A 12149-nucleotide genomic window follows, 5' to 3' on the forward strand; every position below is an offset into this window, starting at 1 on the left:
TCAAAGTCATTTTTTCACCGATATGCGGCAGTATAATATCATGATAGTCTAAGCACTCTAGTAAAATAATTTTTTTGGGATAAAAACAGTACCTACATATTTTATATCTTGGGAGTCGGGACCTACATGTAACATGCATAATAATTCTGTTTTGCATGGTAAAACCGAGGACTTAATTATTCTTACTACCTAGTTGAATTTTAATTTAATTGCGCCTGTCACCAATAACGAGCAATCTACGTAATATTAAAATCCTTTGAATCTATTATCTAAATAATATTATATTATACGATACTTTGTGTACCTACCCTGAGTACGGCAGTATATTATCATGTTATTATTATGAGGCCGGTATAAATATTCAGTACTAAAGATGAGTCTCGATCTCAAGACACGGTTCAGGCTCTGTGATTGGTTGGCTGTCAAATTTGGACCAATCATAGAGCCGAGACCTAGATGCATCTTGAGCACTGACTATTTATACCGACTTTAGCATAGCACTCTAGTACTTACTTACTTACTTACTGCGGCGCAGCGACCCAAATTGAGTCTTGGCCTCTGACACAAGCACACGCCATTTCTTTCGATCCTGTGCGACATCTTGCCATGATCCGGCTCGTAACGCCTTCAGGTCCTTTTCTACCTCATCCCTCCAGCGGTATCTGGGACGGCCTACCGGTCATTTGCCAGTCATTTGCCCCACATACGCTTTTTTAGCCGCTCGGTCATCATTCATTCTTTCTACGTGACCGAGCCAGCGGATTCGGTGAGATTTGTATTCCCCGATAATATTGGGCGTTGCCACGAGTTCTTCAATCTCAAGGTTTTTCCGTGGCCTCCAACTGCCATCTTCATCCCTCGTCGGTCCGAGAATCTTGCGCAGTATTTTTCTCTCAGCTACTAACAGCTTTGTTTCCTCCTTTTGAGTTAGGGTCCAAGTTTCACTGCCGTATAAGAGTATAGGTCGAATTACAGTTTTATATATTCGTATCTTCGTACCTCTACTTAGGATCTTGGACACTAAAATTCTATGGAGTGCCGCACTACACCGAAGAGCACTTTGGATTCGGATGTCGATCTCATCTACTCTAGAATTTGTGTCGGTTATAGTGCAACCTAGGTACTTAAACTTAGCTGTTCCTGTGTATGAGATGTTATCTACTACAAGATCTTCAGGTGGTCGTCGTTTATCTTTGTATCTCCGCATGTGCAAGTATTCAGTTTTGCCATGATTGATTTTAAGTCCGACTTTATTGGCTTCCTTCTCAAGGGTCCTTACCATATCCACGACATCAGACTTTTTCTCACTCATGAGAGTCAGATCATCTGCATAGCCTATTACTTGATGTTTTCCATTAAGCTGGACGCCCCTGTCAAGGTCTGTTACTTTCCTTATTATGTATTCTAACGCTAGGTTAAATAACATTGGTGAGAGAGCGTCCCCCTGTTTTAGTCCAGTCTCTATGTTAAATAAACTCGTATATGACCTGTCTACCCGTACCACCGCGTTACTCTTACTCGTAGCACTCTAGTAGAATATTTTTTGGGAATAAAAACAGTAGGTATCTAGTTACATATTTTATATCCAGGGAGTCGGAGCCTACATGTAACATGCATAATAATAATTATGTAATTCTGTTTTGCATGGAAAAACCGAGTGAGACTTACCAGTTACCTACAGTCTGCCAAAAAGTAATGAAATTAAAAAGTGGCAACATCGTAGTGTCATCCCTTTCAAATCAATCTAAGAAAAGAGGGATGACACTACGATGTTGCCACTTTTTAATTTCATTACTTTTTTGACAGACTGTACCTACCTACCTTATCCTTTTAATTGCGCCTGTCACTAATAACGAGCTATCTACATAATATTAAAATCCTTTGAATCTAAATAATAAATTATATTATTTATACGGTACTTTGTGTAGGTAGTCTGTAATAATTAAATTGAATACAGTTCGACAAGGCTTTATTTGATCGTTACGAGAAAAGGAACTAAAGGCTTCTATCATAGAAAAACGTCATTTTTGACATGTGTTTGACAGTTCTCCTTTACCGGCAGCACTCCCGTCAATGTCACCCACGTTCAAATAAAGCCTTGTCGAACTGTACTCATGAGCCCATTGTGATGGCTGGTATAAATAGTCAGTACTTAAGATGCGACCCGATCTCAAGACGCGGTTCGGCACTGTGATTGGTCCTGGCAGCCAATCAATCACAGAGCCTGAACCGTGTCTTGAGACCGAGATGCATTTTGAGTACTGACTATTTATACCAGCCTTAGTATTACATGAGCCTATCTGTCGTTAAAGTTATGGTTATAGACTTATAGTTAAGGATAAATTTAGCTTCTTTAACCTTAACTTTGACCGGAGAAATTGACAGATGACAGCTGGACCAACAAGGTTATAAATGAACGAGGGCGGGGGCGCTGCTGGTAAAGGAGAACTGTGAAAAATGGCCTTTTTGTATGCTGACAGCGCTAGTTCCTTTTTTCGCCACGTGCATTTAAAACCTTGTCGAGCTCTATGGTAATGGTTAAATATGGCGTCTTTGTGGCGTCCATTTTTAACTCTAACCAAAGATTTGACATTTCGCATTGTAGTTAAGATAAAGTTAAAGCTACAGTTATTGCATAGAATATATATTAGTATTCAGTAGTACCAAGTTATAGTTAAAGTTAGAATAGTTGGAGTAGAGTATTGTATAACCCATAACTGTAACTTTAACTATAAGTTATAACTACAGTGCAAAATGTCAAATCTTTGGTTAAAGTTAAATATGGCGTCAAAGGACGCCATGTTTAACCTCCGCTCATACGTATATGTATATCTGAAAATTTACTATGTTTTACTGTGTTATATTTTTCCTGACGATTTTTACGGATAATTAAATTTTTTGTAGAGTCTGGCTAGCGAAAGATGAGACTGGCTTTTTATTCCAAAACCGATTATGGTAACACTGTCATTAACGTCAGTGTCACCTATAGCATCTGTTGTTTATGTGTCATGGGCCGTGTTCGTCGGCGTAATTTTTAGCGCATTCGCTGCAAAACCTAGTTATTGCGCATGTCCAAATCATGTCATGCCATGGCAACGACAACTGTTTACGACTTGAAATTTAACCCAATTGCAATTTGTTGGTGGCGTTGCAATGAACAAACCAGTGGGAGAGCCATGCTTCGGCACGAATGAGCCGGCTCGACCGGAGAAATACCACGCTCTCACAGAAAACCGGCGTGAAACAGCGCTTGCGCTGTGTTTCACCGAGTGAGTGAGTTTACCGGAGGCCCAATCCCCTACCCTATTCCCTTCCCTACCTTCCACTATTCCCTTCCCTTCCCATCCCTACCCTCCCCTGTTACCCTATTCCTTCTTAAAAGGCCGGCAACGCACCTGCATCTCTTCTGATGCTACGAGTGTCCATGGGTGACAGAAGTTGCTTTCCATCAGGTGACCCGTTTACTCGTTTGCCCTCTTATTTCATAAAAAAAAAACAATTAAATTTTTAAAATTTTCCAAGTAATCCATATCCGTATTTTCCAAAATAAAAAAATCAAACACTATCATAGTGTTAAATAAATTATTTGTGCGGCTGTTAGACAATTTTGGCTTATGTATAAATTATGTTTAGCTTTTATTATTTTAATCATGAATAAACAATTAAGACATTATGTCTATGATTAAGACGTTGTTTACGACTTGACCAGCAACTTTTTATGGCGTTGCCATGACATCTTTTGGACATGCGCAATAAAAGGTTTGTCCAAAAATACGCCAACGAACACGGCCAAAGTGAAAAATATTTCTGTGGTTTACGTGATTTTCTAATTTAAACATGACGAAAACTTTGAAAAGAGATTTGCGAAAACTGCTTTTAGCTATGATTAGTAAATACGAACAAAAAAGAATTGAAAAGGATGCAATTTTTAAACAAAAACAAGATTGTTTACACGAAATATCCTAATGCATTGGCACAGTATAGCAATATTAGTCCCTACAGTAACGAAACGCCTTTGACGTCGCACGATGCCGCCACCGATGACAGGTATCGAGCAGATATGCCAGGGTTGCCACGAAACGGGAATTAAAATAAAAATAAAATATTGAGCTTGTCATGCAAATGTTATCATTTAATCTGTTTAATCAGCGTGTTATATTTACATATTTATTTATTTTATTTTATTATCCACTGAGAGGTATTCGACAACATTTCCCTGAACGTTTAACATGATTTGTTCATTTATTTTGTGAACTATTTCATTAGTGGGCGCCAAAATTGCCCTTTCACATAGCCATTCTCGATTGGCCATATTTGTTTGAAGATCCGGATAAACTTTATTTAATAGGTCATCTGAGCTATCGATAATTTGACAGAACTCACGACTCAGTGTGATCATGTCGTTATTGTCAGTTGGCATACGATCTTCTCCGATTTTTAGAAGAGTAGTAGCATATTGCCCGGCTTGGGAATCGTGGTGAAGTTGTACTCGCATATTCGTGGTGAGACAATACTTTTTCACGTGAACCCATAATGCAGATGCTTTGAGACAGGCATTTATTTCATCCGCCGGTGTACCCCTAGTAATTACCGGAAGGGTCTGTCTGAAGTCACCAGCTAAAAGTACCACCATCCCTCCCATGATATCCTGATTGCCTTTGATATCCCTCATTGTGCGATCAAGTGCTTCAATTGCCCTTTTATGGGACATCGTACACTCATCCCAAACCAACAACTTACACTGCTGTAACATTCTTCCACTCCCACTGCTTTTACTTATGTTGCATACCGGCATTTCCTCATGAGCTAAGTTCAATGGTAACTTTAGAACTGAGTGCGCTGTTCGTCCTCCACTTAGCAGTGTAGCAGCTATTCCAGATGATGCAACTGCAACAGCGACTCCCTTTTCTTTGCGGATTTGAGCTAATAGTAAGTTTAAAATATGCGTTTTGCCTGTACCCCTGGAGCATCCAAAAAGAACAAACCACCTCGGCCAGTGGCAACTTTTTGAATTATCGTGTCATAAATTAGTTTTTGTTCAAAATTTAAAAGAGGAATGACTGCTACTTGTTGCATTAATAAATCAGTATCATAATCTAGTTATCGCATTAAATCACTACTAACTTTCCCAATTCTGTGTGGTCAGTCAACAACAACTCAGTCCAAAGTCAGATAAATCTTTTCCAGTAATTGCCATCACTCGATCTTCAACTTTTTTTAAGGCATCGTTGTAAATTAAATCATTGTATGCAGCATTTTGATCATGTTTTTGCAGTCTGTGTAAAATATCATCTGCCATTTTTATACTTTTCCCACAATTCTTGAGGATTTGAAAGTCCACATGTCGCTATTAATATAGCATAAAGCCCTCTTACCTTGGGCGCAGATTTGCAATGTACAGCCTCTTCTAGAGTTATATCCCAATGATTGTCATTCTCCAATAGACCTCTTTCCTCACATGCCTCGCGAAAATTCGGAAGTTCTCGATTATTGATCATTTTAAGATCTTTGAAAGATGTTGGCACACGCACATGGTGTAAAAGCATTCTTAAACAAGATAATTTAAAAGAATACCATAAAAATAAGATTATATATTTACTTGAATAATAAGCACTAAAATTATAATTGTTTTGCAAACGCCCGAACAAGGCATAAGTTGTATATTTCGTCAATGTATGTTGATTTATATATGTACTTGGTTGCAAATAAAAATTTGAATTTGAATTTGAATTTACTTTGTTTTCTTTATGTTTCTGTTGTTCTAGCCGCAATACTTACTGTACTCAATTAAACTCCCCCATAGGACAGGCCTCGCCTAGTTTGGGGGACCGTTATTTGTGAAAATGTTTGTAAAATTATCATGGTGAATAAAGACAAAAGCATTCCATATTACTAACATGGGCAGTGTATACTCGACCTAAAGCATCTCCAGACTTGACACCAGGCCAATTTGGAACAGGTACCCACCCCCTGAATTCGGCGTTTCCATTCTCTCCTTGTACTGTTCTAAGTGTAATATCTCGGTACCTCAACGTACAGAAGAGTTCGTGCAAATTCATATTTGGAACAGAGGTCAAAAAAAGCCGTAAGTGTCGTTTTTGGAGGTGAAGATAATCGCTCTTGAAAATTATTTTCAGTAAAGTAGATACGTTCACCATTTTCTAGGTGCACGTTCAGGTGTGTGACGGTTGGGTGCCTTTCGTGTAACGGGAATCCTAAGAGCCGCCATACAGATTCGTTGCTACTAATGTAACGCCCAGACTGAAATGTACGTACTTCGTCGATCGGATTAGCGGCCTCTGTATTCCTGAAATTAAAAATAGCTTGGTCGCTACCTTTATTAATATACCTACAGATATATTTTATAGCGCGAACTGAACTGCCAGCTTCGACATTTATGTGGGCGTTAAACATTTTGGACAATATAGGGGTATAAGGAACCACCCAACCGTTATCTACAGTAACATAACTACCATTTCTGAGTATTACAGATGCTGTGAGACCTCCGTCTGCTGGCGCCCTTCTACGATACAGTGGATATCCGTTATCACTGTGGACAGTCTCTTTAATAAGCTCGCGAGGATATTTTTTGGTACACCTGCCATCTTTCATGCAAGAGCATTGGGGATTTTCATGTCCGCACGGGCCATGAATCATATTTGTAACAATTATGTCATGCAGTGACTTGTCATTATTGGGATCCGGTATTTCAGCGTTGATTATATTATCTATTTGATCAGGCCTTAACTTCTCTTTTAACCACAATAAAATATGCACGTGTGGTAGGCCGCGCTTTTGCCATTCTATCGAATACATAAAACATAATACTTCTCCGAATATTTTTCCTTTGTTAAATACAGTCATTAGCTTTTTAACTTTCAGTCTAAAAACTCTCGCAACTATATCATGCCTATCTATCGCACGTTGTCCCGGTAGCAACTCATCAGCTATTTCAGGCCATTTGGGGTTACAGGTGAAAGTGATAAATAAATCAGGGCGTCCATAAGTACGTACATAAGCAAAAGCATCTTGAGTGTATTCGTGCAAGTACCTGGGGCTATTTACAAATGAAGACGGTAAGATAATTTTTACCTGGGGCTATTTACAAATGAAGACGGTAATATTTAATACACATCCAAGACCCAGGAACATTGAAAACTTTTTGTTCCACCTGCCATCTGTTTTTATGTACATATTAGAACTAAAATGTTCATTGTATCGATATATTTCTGCATTTTTTATAATATTATACATAAAATATATTTAAGATTTATGAAATATTATTATGATACATATTATATAATATATAATTATATAATATTTAATATGCATCCAAGACCCAGGAACATTGAAAACTTTTTGTTCCGCCTGCGGGACTCGAACCCAGGACCCCCGGGATGAGCGCTGGCCACGCGCAATGCGAATTAATTTTCATCGATATTTTCATGCAAATAAGATATTTTCCCACATCAAAATGTAGCCTATGTCAAGGGACAGGCTCAGGCTCTAAAATATTTGTGTACAAAATTTCATTGCAATCGGATCAGTAGTTTTGGCGTGAAAGCGAGACAGACAGACAGAAATACTTTCGCATTTATAATATTAATATGGATTTTCAGATGTCAGTGTATGTACATTGTACCCTAAAAAGGATTAAAAAAGAAGGCCACATAAATAAAGGCGTGTGGTTACGGGAGTTTGGCTGGGAGGTGTTAATGCATCCGCCATATAGTCCTGACCATAGGTCCTGACCTTGCACCTTCAGATTTCCACCTGTTTCAATCGCTGCAGTATTCCTTAGGCAGTGTCAGGTTGACATCACAAGAGGAGTGCCAAAACCACTTGTCATACTTTCAGTCTTGTCAACAGTTTATCAGAAGCCCCAAAATTTTTATAGCAATGGGATTGTGTCCCTACCAACAAGATGGCAAAAAGTTGTCAAACAAAATTAATAATCTCATAAGAAGAAATCTCTGGGAACTCATTTTGTCTTTAAACACTCTTCTTGGAATATAATATCTCATGATATATTTATGTTTGATATTTTAACTTGCATAACTGAATCCTTTGCATCATTCATGTTACCTGCAAAACAATAAATTCAATTACATGATAAATAATAATGATTTTAAATAATTGTAATTGAAAGTATCAAAACCCTTTTACCTGTACTTACCAATGCACTGGGATATTTTATGTAAACAATCTTGTTTTTGTTTAAAAATTGCATCCTTTTTACTTCTTTTTTGTTCGTATTTACTAATCATAGCTAAAAGCAGTTTTCGCAAATCTCTTTTCAAAGTTTTCGTCACGTTTAAATTAGAAAATCACGTAAACAACAGAAATATTTTTCACTTTGACACATAAACAACAGCTGCTATCTAAGGTGACAATGACGTTAAAGACAGTGTTACCATAATCAGTTTTGGAATAAAAAGCCAGTCTCATCTTTCGCTAGCCAGACTCTAATACTCCTACAAAAACATGCAAGAGTTTTCAATTAAACTTTTTTAATCGGGACTTAACGCGACTTATTTAAATAGTAATGCTACTACGAGTATATACTTTTTCTCGACGTTTCGGCCGTGTTGCAACGGCCGTGGTCACGAGGGCATTACTACTTATATAAGTCGCGTTAAGTCCCGATTAGTGCGAGTTTTATTCGATCATACGCATCGAGCGCGTAAACGCGAATTTATATGGGATCAAAGCAGTATCCACGTTAGCTAGTAGATGGCGCTGCTTTGATTCCATATAAATTCGCGTTTACGTGCTCGATGCGTATGATCGAATAAAACTCGCACTAACCCCTCTGTAGCTTCAATAAAAAAAATAAGTAAACGCAAGTCGCAACCATGGAATTAATATGTACTACGTAGTATCTGTGAATTTCTCCGGTTAAAGTTATAGGACGCCATATTTAACTATAACCATAACTTTAACTTTAACCACGCCTCTGTTGCAACCCAAGTCCCAACCTTATCACTCTTCAGTAATTACCTATAGTTAGGTAAATAATAATAATAATTATTATAATAATAATTATTGATGTACGGTACGGTACCGTATGTATTTTGCTAGGGTATTGATGAATGATGAATTAAATATTATTATTGTAGGGTTAATTAACTTTAAGTTTAAGTCACCATAACTTGCATGTAGGTTTAATAATTTTTTATTACAAAAATTATGCCATGTCTGGTACAAATTGCCATGTAATTTATACCCATGTTTACACCAGACTTGGCATAATTGCAGTGTCCGAAATAAAGTAAAAATATGTAGTTTATTACTAAACAGCAAATTTTAAAGATAGTTAAAAGTACTAATTCAAAATAGATAAGTTTACTTTTCCTGCAAGGTGAAATTAACAAAAAAAACAAAGTTTGGCATAAAGGTATTTTTATTTTTGGAACAAAAAATATCTTATGATGATATTATTTATGGAATTGTTACAACACAATCATACAACTTAAAATATACTGCAAAATAAATAATTTTCTTTTACAGTACATACACAAGTTAACATGGAATTCAACTAAATCAGTCTTTGGCTGCACACTCAATGCACATTCAAAATTCATAGGCGGATTGTTTAGTCGACCTCCTCCATGCGGGACGCATCATCAGCATCTCCCTCTAGCGGGGGAACATCGCTGGCACTGGTCTCCTCTGCTTGGATGGGCTCGTCCTCATCAATGCCGAGACCGAGCTTGATCATTCTGTAAATCCTAGATGCGTGGACCTGGGGCTCATCGAGGGTGAAGCCAGATGAGAGCAGAGCAGTCTCATATAGGAGGATGACTAGGTCCTTCACTGCCTTGTCGTTCTTGTCAGCCTCGGCCTTCTGTCTGAGGGTCTCAACGATCGAGTGGTCGGGGTTGATCTCGAGGTGCTTCTTGGCAGCCATGTAGCCCATCGTGGAGGTGTCTCGGAGAGCCTGGGCCTTCATGATACGCTCCATGTTAGCTGACCAACCGTACTGAGCTGTGACAATACAGCATGGGGACTCGACTAGCCTGTTTGAGACGACAACCTTTTCAACTTTACTGTCGAGAATGTTCTTCATGACTTTGCAGAGATTCTCGAATTTGACTTTGTCCTCCTCGCGCTTTTTCTTCTCTTCCTCATCCTCGGGCAGCTCCAGACCCTCCTTGGTGACTGAGACTAGATTCTTGCCATCATACTCCCTCATCTGTTGTACTACGTACTCATCAATAGGCTCGGTCATGTAGATAACTTCGTAGCCACGCTTCTTGACCCTCTCAACGAACGATGAGTTGGCTACTTGATCCCTGTTTTCACCAGTAATGTAGTAGATGTGCTTCTGGTTGTCCTTCATGCGAGATACATATTCTTTGAGGGAGCATACCTCATCTCCGGAAGCAGATGTGTGGTAGCGGAGCAGGTCAGCCAGCTTGGTGCGGTTCTGCGAGTCTTCGTGGATGCCCAATTTCAAGTTCTTGCTGAACTGTTCGTAGTACTTCTTATAGTTCTCTTTGTCCTCGGCGAGCTCCTCGAACAGTTCAATGCATTTCTTGACCAAGTTCTTTCTGATGACCTTAAGAATCTTGTTCTGCTGAAGCATCTCACGAGAGATGTTTAGAGGCAGGTCCTCGCTGTCTACAACACCTTTGATGAAGTTCAGGTACTCGGGGATCAGGTCATCGCAGTTGTCCATGATGAACACCCTCCTGACGTACAGTTTAATGTTGTTCTTGCGCTTCTTGTTCTCGAAGAGATCGAAGGGCGCCCGGCGGGGTACGAACAGGAGGGCGCGGAACTCGAGCTGACCCTCCACGCTGAAGTGCTTGACGGCCAGGTGGTCCTCCCAGTCGTTGGTGAGGGACTTGTAGAAGTCGCCGTACTCCTCCTGGGTGATGTCGTCGGCGTTGCGGGTCCAGATGGGCTTGGTCTTGTTGAGCTCCTCGTCCTCGGTGTACTTCTCCTTAATTGTCTTCTTCTTCTTCTTCTTGTCCTTGCTGTCCTCGTCCTCGTCTTCGCCGACGTCCTCGATCTTGGGCTTGTCGTCCTCCTTCTCCTCCTCCTTCTTCTCCTCCTCGGCCTCATCGTCCGACAGCTCCTTTTCGCGCTCCTTCTCGACCATCAGCTTGATGGGGTAGCCGATGAACTGGGAGTGCTTCTTGACGATCTCCTTAATCTTGTGCTCCTCCATGAACTCGGCCAGGTCCTCCTTCACGTGCAGCACGATCTTGGTGCCGCGGCCGAGGGGCTCGCCGGGGTCGGGGCGTACCGTGAACGAGCCCCCGGCGGCCGACTCCCACATATACTGCTCGTCGTCGTTGTGCTTGGAGTGCACGGTCACTCGGTCGGCGACCAGGTAGCAGGAGTAGAAGCCCACGCCGAACTGACCGATCATGCTGATGTCGGCGCCCGCCTGGAGGGCCTCCATGAAGGCCTTCGTGCCGGACTTGGCGATGGTACCCAGGTTGTTGACTAGATCGGCCTTGGTCATGCCGATACCTGTGTCGATGATAGTCAGCGTGCCCTCGCTCTTGTTGGGGATGATCTTGATGTACAGCTCCTTGCCGCTGTCGAGCTTCGAGGGGTCGGTGAGGGACTCGTAGCGGATCTTGTCCAGGGCGTCGGACGAGTTGGAAATCAATTCTCGTAGGAAGATTTCTTTGTTGGAGTAGAATGTGTTGATGATGAGTGACATGAGCTGGGCGATCTCCGCCTGGAAGGCGAAGGTCTCCACCTCCGCTGGCTGAGTTTCCATTTGTTCCGGCATTTTGAGGTTATGTATCCAATGAAATAATAATTTACCTCAGAATTTTAATAGCGTAGATGCCTTCTTTGATTAACTCTCTTCTTTGTGCTAAATTAATACACGCACGTGGAACAGAGATTCAGCGCACTGAGAAACACTTGTATTGTCGCGGTTTACAATTTCTATATGCCGCGAAAACGCGCAGTCAGGCCGTTTATATAGCTTTGAGTCGAGAGCGACATCTGTGAGCGAATGGAATATTCTAGATTTGGCGCGCTAAAATTCCAGGGGTAACAAACTTTTCGTGCGTGTCCTCGTTTTTTTATAAGTTTCAATTTAACATTATGTATTGTCATTACTAATTAGGAAATATATATTTATTTATTCTATACTTACTGAGAATCATTTTTGTATTATG

General features: G+C 40.3%; 1 protein-coding gene across 1 annotated transcript; it reads right to left on the reverse strand.

The window, feature by feature from the left end:
• Positions 1-9385: 9385 nt before the first annotated feature.
• On the reverse strand, positions 9386-11930 carry LOC121736402 (heat shock protein 83). The gene has a single exon (XM_042127570.1). It carries the CDS (start codon positions 11750-11752, stop codon positions 9596-9598), a length of 2157 nt encoding a protein of 718 aa, XP_041983504.1. The 5' UTR covers positions 11753-11930; the 3' UTR covers positions 9386-9595.
• Between the last annotated feature and the right edge of the window lie 219 nt (positions 11931-12149).

The sequence above is a fragment of the Aricia agestis genome, chromosome 19 (assembly GCF_905147365.1).
Source record: "Aricia agestis chromosome 19, ilAriAges1.1, whole genome shotgun sequence".
In the NCBI taxonomy this organism is placed as follows: domain Eukaryota; kingdom Metazoa; phylum Arthropoda; class Insecta; order Lepidoptera; family Lycaenidae; genus Aricia; species Aricia agestis.